General features: G+C 43.5%; 1 protein-coding gene across 1 annotated transcript; it reads left to right on the forward strand.

Annotated features, from left to right (window-relative positions):
- The first annotated feature begins 1,598 nt into the window (after nt 1-1,598).
- LOC127345635 (uncharacterized) lies at nt 1,599-5,514 on the forward strand. The gene is made up of 5 exons (XM_051372116.2): nt 1,599-1,879; nt 2,657-2,738; nt 4,406-4,475; nt 4,670-4,795; nt 4,985-5,514. The coding sequence occupies exons 1-5, from the start codon at nt 1,657-1,659 to the stop codon at nt 5,147-5,149; spliced, it is 666 nt and encodes a 221-aa protein (XP_051228076.1). The 5' UTR covers nt 1,599-1,656; the 3' UTR covers nt 5,150-5,514.
- Nucleotides 5,515-9,065: the final 3,551 nt, after the last annotated feature.

Genomic DNA, 9,065 nt, shown 5'->3' on the forward strand with positions numbered 1-9,065 from the left:
TTAGTATTCGCCGGACGCATAGCTTCCACGCAGCGAGGTTAATGCCGTCGCCTCGGTATCACGCGCGCCTACCTCTATTTATCGCCGAACTACCGCGTCTGCCCCGCATTCACCTCTCTCGCATTCCACCAAATCTTCCCCGAACTCGAAAGAGGTAGCAATGGCGAACAACGGTGCGGCCAACAACGGCTTCGGCCGCCGCTCTCTCCACCAATGGGAGGGACGGCTCCTCCACGCGGCGGGCTACCCGGCGCCGCCAGACTTCCGCGTACCGGGGGGATGGAGGCTGAGCGCAGGCGGCGTGCCGATCTCGCCGCCGCCAACGGGTGGGGACTTACTCGAAACGGCGATCAACGAGGTACTCGTCACTCTCAGTGACGAGCAGCGCGCGGATCCGCGTTTCTTCCCCGACAACCACGAATCGTGGATCGCGTTCTTCTGGCGCAGGTATGAACGCGAACTCCGGGCGTACGACGGCCCTCCTCCTCCTCCGGCAAGGAATAACGCTGCCGGCCGCCGCTGATGGTGGAGCGCGCCTGGCCGCACCCTCGAGAATGTGCTCGCGCACATCGAGGACGGGAACTCCCCCGTCCTGGGGATGCCGCCGCCGGTGGCGGCTACCGTGTCGCGCCGGCACGGTAGTTCCTGGATGCCGAGGAGGATGGCGGCATCCTCCTCCTCGTCTGGCTCGCGGTCGGCGTCCAGGTTCGGTGGGTCGACGCCGACCACCGTCAAGAAGGAGTGGGCGTCTCCTTCGACTGTCAAGAATTCGCCGAAGTCTCATGGGCTCGCGGCTGGGAAATTGGACCTCCCAGGCTAAATGTTCCTCCAATCCGGACGACAATATCGCCGGATTTGGGCATGGGGAGCCCAAACGGTGGAGATGCTCTTATGGTCTTCCCACATATTCAACATTGAAGATGCCCTTGCTGGCACTATATCTCGCATATTGCGAGACGTAGGTCCGACTCGACCACACTCTACCCCGCATTGGCTAGCCCATTTGTTTTTTTTTTTGTGTTGGTTCCCATTTCCTTGTATTTTTTGTTTTCATATATTTGGGGAATAAATGAATATATTTTTTGAACCCGTGAACACTTGTTTATATATGAACCCCCACACATTTTTTGTGAACCCATGAATATACTTTTGTTTAACCCATGAACATTTCTCTAAACCCCTGATTTTTCTTCAAAGCATGAACCATATTTGAATATCCATGAACAATTTTTGAAAATAACAAACATTTTTTTAATATAATCAAGTGATTTTATAATTTATTACTCCCTCCGTTTCAAAAAAAAAATGTTGAAATTCTAAATTTAGATGTATGAATGTTTTGGATTTATCTAAATTTGAATGTATATATACACTAAATAGTATCTAAATATATTCGAATTTAGAAAAGTCTATGGCATATTTTTTGAGACGGAGTAGTCATTTTAAGGATTGGAAGGGAGTAGTTAATTATAATTTTCGAGATTATAAAAAAATAAAGCCGTACCAGTTACTGGGCTGGAGTGCTGGACCAAAGCCAGCCGAGGAAAAAACCGACCGACCCAGGCGAGTCTTCCCTTGAATACTTGCAGGCTTGCAGCGCCATTTCCCCCACCCGATTTGCGGCCCCAATCCTCAGAGAGAGAGAGAGAGAGAGAGATGGCCACCGTAGCCGGGGGCGGAGGCGGGAAGATGCTGCCGCGGCGGCGACGGCTGCCCCTCGGCGACCTCACCAACCTGCCCTCCACCACCTCCGACATCACCCGCCTCAAGTCCACCGCGCGATCCAAGCCCCGATCAAGCCCCACCGCCTGCAGCAGCACCAGCAGCATAGGCTCCTCCACCGTCCCCCGCCGCGCTCCTCCTCCTCCGCCTCTCTCCGGTAAGCTACACCCCCTTCTCCGGTTTCACTTACTACGGTTTCGCTGCATTCGGAAATCGCTTGTTTGCTCCGCCAGCAGCCGCTGCTCCTGCTCCTGAACTAGCTGCTTCCTTCGGGAGTGCCCTAACCGGTTCCTCCTTGCTCAACTAACTTGATTGTAGGAGGGGCATGTAGAAATTCCTTGTCGATTTTCACAATTTCCGTGCGTATTCATGTACTTGCTGTCCATTTAGGTCACTTTGTGCCGATTTGATCCTGGGAACGTATGCCCTGCTTCCTCCCTGCACTAAAGCAACTAGGCGTTTCGTGGATGGTTTGGTGTGACATGGATCAGTTTAATCGTGCATGCTCTGCTCTGTGGCAGTTTTCTCAGCTTGTGATGCCCAATGTTAACCGAAATTCTCTACAGGAAATAGTTTTCCTTGCCATGGTGTTCTCTGCACCATCAGTATTTGTTCTACGGCAATGTGAAAAGTATTTCTCCTTTTCATTAGCTTCAGTGGAGTAATATTATGCTACACCTTCTCGCTCTTTAAGTTTGAAAGAACAAGCAACGATACTAGCTTCCCCAATGAAATAGATTGGCACCGGTGTCAGAGAGCAAGCCCGAAGGTTGCTTTTACCACTGTATCAGAAGTTCAGAATAAGTGCACTGCCCACGTGCGGCTACTGAAATTTATTATGTATCTTCCTAGTTTGCTCCCAGTAACAACAGATGTTGGAAAGTTAGCACTTCGTTTGGTTCCTTTATTTATTTCATTTATTGTTTGGCTGTAGTTGCTGTGGTCAAGGGCAAGGACAAACCCACAAGGGAGCTTCAAAGTTCTACTTCTCACCTAAAGAAGATTCGAAAGACCGGGTATGTTTACATTATCACTCAGCTCCAAGTAATGCTCATTTAGAACTCAGAAGTTAGCAATAAATATGTAGGCTGTGCATGCTTATTGCATCATATCATTTTTCTGGAAAGAAGTTCTCCTTCATTTGGAAAGCAATATAGCGCTTGGGCTCATTTTGTGCGGTAATGTAGACCGGATGGTGCTGCTGAGATTTAAACCAGCTGTGTTATTCCTCGGCATATAAGCTATTCCTTGTGTGGTTTCTGCATAATGTACGTTCCTGTGAAGTCAACTGGCCTGGTATGCACAGTAACTACAGTTGTGCCAAAATTATAAGTTTAGGTACTAACCTTGTACAGCAGCCGAGATGTCCTCACTATCCAACTTAATGAGCCCCCTAATCTTCTCTGTTGTGTAGACAGAAATCCTGGGGCCATTGTTACTGAATAGATGCCAACAGTTTCATGCTGATCTACTTGCATCTTCTTAGATGACTTTAAAAAAACATCTATCATCTATCTTGCCATGGTCACGGTGGGCTACCTAGGTGCTATGAACAATGAACAAGCTAAGACAGTTTATACCACGTTGGCATGTTTTAACTCTTTCCACGTCATGGTCTCGGGATGATGGATTTGAAGGATCTTCTTCAGTCATTCCAACTCTACACTAATCCGACCAGATCTGCGTTTTTGAGGGACCTGCATGTTATGTTTTGTTCTAAACCAAGGATTTCCCAGCCTTGAGCAACAACTTCAGGAATCTAGACTATGGTCCAAGGTAACTCAGTTACACTGGACCGTTGCTTCATACGGCATTTACCATGGAGCCTGACACAGATTCCTAGTGATGTTACATGGTCCATATAAGGAGAGGAGTTGTGCTCGGGTGCGGTATCCAAGTAATGCTCGTTTAGAACTTAGAAGTTAGCAATAAATATTTAGGTTGTGCACTCTCATTGCATCACATCCTATTTCTGGAAAGAAGTGCACCTTAATACTGTATCATCAAGACAGTCCATATGTATTACAGATATTTCATTGACTCGGTCACTTTCTTGGTTCTGTGTTTTTATCTTGTTCCTCCACCTATTGCAATGTTGTTCTTTTCTATCATGAGAAAGATCATCAGTGTTAGGTATTGTGTGGTCTGAATATCCATAGAACCAGTGTGACACCCAGCTTCAGACAGTATTGAAAGCGAGCAATACCTATGGTTGGGGACATGTCTGAAAAACGAAAATGAAGGGTCTGGAAATCAAATCCTTTGTATAAAACCCAGTGGTGTATTGACTAATTTGTGTGCAGCAAGGACAAAAGTACACCGTCATTTCCATATGCTGTTCCTACACTTACACAATGAAAATTAGTAATACATTGGAGCATTTTTTTATCTGTGGGCGTTGCACTTAAAATCATTTAGCATTTTAGCCTTAATGTGTTCCACTCACATGTTTAGTACTCCCTTGGTTCTATATTAACTGTCGCTGATTTAGTACAACTAATAGGGAATGGAGGGAGTATCATTCATATTGCCTATTGCTTTGTTCCACTTTCTTTGCTGCTGCCTTTCTTTTTCTTACACGTGAGTCTATTTGTGCACTGCACTGCTGAACATTCACAATTCAAAAATATGATGTTATCATGGTTATTTCTTATTGATTGATATTTTCCGTGTATACCTCCAGTAAACCAAAGGTGAAGACTGGAGACGCACTGCCTGTGGCGTCATCACCTCCCAGCAAAAAGCCAAGGAAGGTATATCATATTTCTACACTCAAGTATTAGTATATTAACTTTCTACATGGCATTTGAACAGCCCTTCTTTTGAAAATTAAGAAGTCCCTGTTGGCTACGACGTGGATATTTTCCAATCATTAAACTGTCTTTGGTTCTGTTTATTTCTCTAGAAGAATGTGAACTCTTATTACTTCGCTGTGTTTGCTTTTTAGCTAACAAGGGGAGAGCCCCTGCACATGGATCCTTTGGACCAGAGTTCTGGTGAGCTGCTACCAAATGTAAAAACTGGAGACGTGCTGCCCTGGGCATCATCACCTCCTAGCAAAAAGACAAGGAAGGTATATCAGGTTTCTGCTCAAGTATTAGTATTTTAACTTTTTATATGGCATCTAGCAATCTTTATTGTGAAAATTGTGAGGTCCCTGTTTGCTACTCCGTGGATCTTTCTCCATTCATGAAACTGCCTTTGGTTCTAGTTTTTTGAAAAGAACGTGAACTCTTATCACCTCGCTGTGTTTGTGTTTCAGGTAACAAGGGAAGAGCCACTACACATGGATCTTTTCGACCAGAGTTCTGGTGAGCCGCTACCATTACCAAGGGATTTCATCGAGGAGCGGAGAGCCTACTTTGCGGAGATCGATGCGTTTGAGATGGTTGAGGAGTTTGTTTCATCAGGAAGTGACCTACAGTAGATGTTTTCGACCTTCTGCTTCATGCTTTGTATGAAGTATATAAGTTGGATATATACACAGGAAATAGAAGAGAACAAGCACATATTGCACATGGGTATGGTCTTGTAGAAATTAGCAGAGTTTCCTCGTAGATTGCGGAGTGAAGTGAAGTATTGCAGTGATTCCCGTAGATTGGCATATCCTCTACTGGTAGTAAGCAGTCTCAGTTAAACCAGTGTAGTAAATATAGAGGGTGGTAGTATAACACTGGTGGATCTTACATGTGTTGCACCTATCAGGCATCGTGAATTGGGATGATATAACTAATATTGCTGCGACCATTTATATATACAACAAAGAAACACCAAAAGTGTTCTCACTTTTTACTTGTTTCATATGGTGGGTGATTGCTTTCGGTTGAAACGCTGTTCATTCTTCATGTTTTAGGTGTGATGGGTACTAGGAGCATAGTTTAAAATAGCGGGCTATCTCATTTAGCCGCAGTTTTTTTAGAGGCTATAAATGGCTATAGCCAGGTTATAGCGGGCTATTCCATTTAGCCTTTTTTTAAATTTGAAATATTTTTTTTATCATATCTTACCAAAAGAAGAGGAAAACTATGACTCAAATACGATTCGTGATACAACTTATTTAACTGTTCAAGGCAAACAAGTATTCAGATATTCAACTCACAAATTTTATCTAATTATAGTGAATGCAAATTTGGAAAACAAAAAATAAAAAATAAAAGAGAAGATAAATTCAAAATACAGGAGGTTTAGCGGCTAAATTAGAGGCTAAACAGGGGCTAAATTAGGCTATAGTCGGCTATTAGCGGTTTTTTCTCATTTAGCTTACAAAGAGCATAGCCGCAGCGGCAGGTCTCCTGAAAGGCTATAGCCGGGCTATAGCCAAGCTATTTAAAACCATGACTAGGAGGACTAGATCACAAATTCATGATGTTTTTTTTTTTGCCTTTTTGGTGTTTTATTCTTGTCTTAACATTTAAAACTAAAGAAAGAAACTGGGAGCATATGGTGCCAAAACACCACTCCCAAAGGGAAAGAAGTGTATGGTTGTTTCATACTCTAGCTTGACTGTTCATTCTTAGTTAGAAGACCACGAGTGCAGTGCAGTTCTTGGTGTTGCAGGGTAATCATGATTTTGTGATAAGCTTTTGGTGCCCCTATGATATGTTCAGATTACATGATCGGCAGGCCATTCCACATTGTTGGTAGTAGTACTAGTACATTATACTAGGTTGATCTGGCTTCCTGCTGTGATCATATATGTATAACCTGAAAAGGTATGATAGTTTCCTGCTCGAGCTTAATTTACAGTTGATTCTTCAGGTAGAAGACTACAAGATCAGTTCAGTGCTTGCAGTTGCAGGGTAATCATGCTGTTTGTGATAAGCTTTGGGTGCCCCTATTATTTTCCCTTGATTGCATCATTGGCAGGCTATTCCATCTGAAGAGCATTATTGGTACCAGGACTACATGATACTTTTTCTTGACAGAGAGACTACATGATACTAGGTTGCTTTCAGTCCCTTCACATAGACTCATAACCTGGAAAGGTATGTCAATTTCCTTTCCACCAGTGGGTTTCTGAATAATAAAAGATCTGAAAATCCAGAAGAGAAGACGATAATTCACCAAAAAGCTGCACTACATGCAACTGCAACTCCACAACCGAATTTTCTATTCTCGCTTTCCTGGTCCTTTAGAATGTGCAACTAAACTTTAGCTTCATCATCGCCTCATGATTATTAGCGTAAAGCCTTTGCCTTAACACTATGCAAATGGATTAACTTTCAAGGCATGTTCAAACTGCTGGCTTTCATAGTTTAAGCCATGACAGCAGAAACTCACGTGTACTCTGAACGATGCGTGGATCTACCAAGACCATTGACCGTTGTCTCAGGAAATGAACTGAAAATCTCTTCCTAATCAGCACTATGATGTTGAACTGGTCATGCACCACTAAATTATTGCTGCTCTGCTTTACTACAGTAACAGCCAGTAAGCTCACATATTAGTTACCAACGACATCCGCTTGCATTTGGAATCTAATGATGGGAAGAAGACACCGGCCAGGTTCAAGTTCAATCATGATTAAGCATTTGCACTGATCTGTAGCTTCTCACCTCCCCCTACAGCTAACAAGGTAATTAAATATAGTGTCAGCTAATCACATCCGATATCATCAGTGAGATTTCAAACCAATTCAAGTGCTCGATTTTACACATAGGCGAGAACACTCAATAAAATTTAGTGGAATCCATTGGTTTATCTTCGATCTCGGTCAATTCTAGCGTGTGCTATGCATCATCTAACCGGAAGAATATATCCCCTACAGTGTACATTACCATGTGCTATCCATGGTAAAGGAAAGGTGTATTTATGTCTGTGACATTTTTTTCTGGTCTGAGGGAGTATATAAGCTCCCATTAGTCCAGAATATCTGTTGTGACATACAAACAACCAAGGACTAAGAAATTTATTTGTTTTACCCATATCATTAGTATCATATTTTTTCTCTGTACTTTTTTTCCTAGATGCGCCATCATTCAATATTGGAACTGAAAGCATATAGGTGTTCTGCCTTCGGATCTTTGGTCACTAGAAAATGTGGTCGATCTCGAAAATTTAGTTTGGCTTTCATGGATTATTTAATGCGTTCTTCAACCTTTCCTTATGTGTAATCATATAAGCATGATTCGCCGTTGTAGGAAGGTCTTTATATAAAGGAAACACTCTGCCTTCGCATATAGCTTTTTTTTTCTCGAAATGGGGATAAAAACCCCCGGCCTCTGCATCATGATGATGCACACGGCCTTCCCATATAGCTAAAAACATATGGTATGTGTGCATCTCACATGATAGCTCGTGCCTGCCTTCAGCTTTCCTTACTAGAATAGTACCCATGAAGACACAAATGGGGTAGAAGCTTAGAAATGAGAGATAAATGAGCACCATGAGGCCTAGCTGGACGTGTGATGAGAGTGAGAGGCATCTGAAAACATAGAGGATACATTATGGTAACCTCTTGTAGTTGCTGGGTAGATTAGTGTGCTTGGCTGTCAAACTAGACTAGCAATATCCGCGCTGGACCAACCTGATCACGTTATGTACCTACCAATTCTTCCAATTCTAGCTCTGTAAGATGAAGTGCAGCAAGATAGCTTACACCGAAGCAGAAACGATTTGGCTCTCTAGCTGGGGAAACACGCGTCACTAGTGCAAACTACCGTGCACAACTGCACCTTTTGCTTACATCGACCGGCACTGGCTACTAACTAGATCCTCGTGTACAAACTATATTGTGCACAGTTTTTCAGTAGTTTAGCTTATTTATAAATTGGTCTATATGTATGTAAGTAAATTAATTATGGTCCGGCATAAAACTATTTTTGACTATCAACATTTTGGCTCCCATGTGCAGATGCTCTCACTATCTGGGCGACCCATACTGCTAGGGATCTGTACTTGACCGAATTTCTTTGTCGATATTGGCTTACAGAAAATGACATATAGAGGCGCATGTATGGCTAGCAAAGGTAGGATGCGCCCACCAGGAGAGTCTTTGGTTGACTCTTGTCGTTAACAGGAGTAGCATGCTTACGAACTATTTTGATGGACCGAGAGAGCCCATGAAGCGCCAATAACAGTAATTCATCATGATATGATTGATTATGAACACTAAAAATGAATTAAAATGAAAAAAGGCCCAACACCAACATGTAGGGTGTGTTTCGTAGCTTGTCTCAACGCAGATATTCTTAGAGCATCTCCACTCGTCTCCCCACAGAGCCCCCCACGGCCACTTTTTTTTCATCCGGACGGCGAAAAACGGCCCAGTCAGGCCCCCGGTTCCTCGTTTTGATCCGGATTTGAGCCTATTTTCGTCCGGACTCCCCATACCATCCCCGGCC

Source organism: Lolium perenne, chromosome 3, assembly GCF_019359855.2.
Source record: "Lolium perenne isolate Kyuss_39 chromosome 3, Kyuss_2.0, whole genome shotgun sequence".
NCBI lineage: Eukaryota > Viridiplantae > Streptophyta > Magnoliopsida > Poales > Poaceae > Lolium > Lolium perenne.

What these genes read in the sequence shown, in the direction of transcription:
- LOC127345635 (XM_051372116.2), top strand. Translation starts at nt 1,657, where the DNA reads ATGGCCACCGTAGCCGGGGGCGGAGGCGGGAAGATGCTGCCGCGGCGG. An exon ending in AAGAAGATTCGAAAGACCGG is followed by an intron (nt 2,739 to 4,405) that starts GTATGTTTACAT and finishes GTATACCTCCAG; the next exon opens with TAAACCAAAGGTGAAGACTG. An exon ending in CTAGCAAAAAGACAAGGAAG is followed by an intron (nt 4,796 to 4,984) that starts GTATATCAGGTT and finishes TTTGTGTTTCAG; the next exon opens with GTAACAAGGGAAGAGCCACT.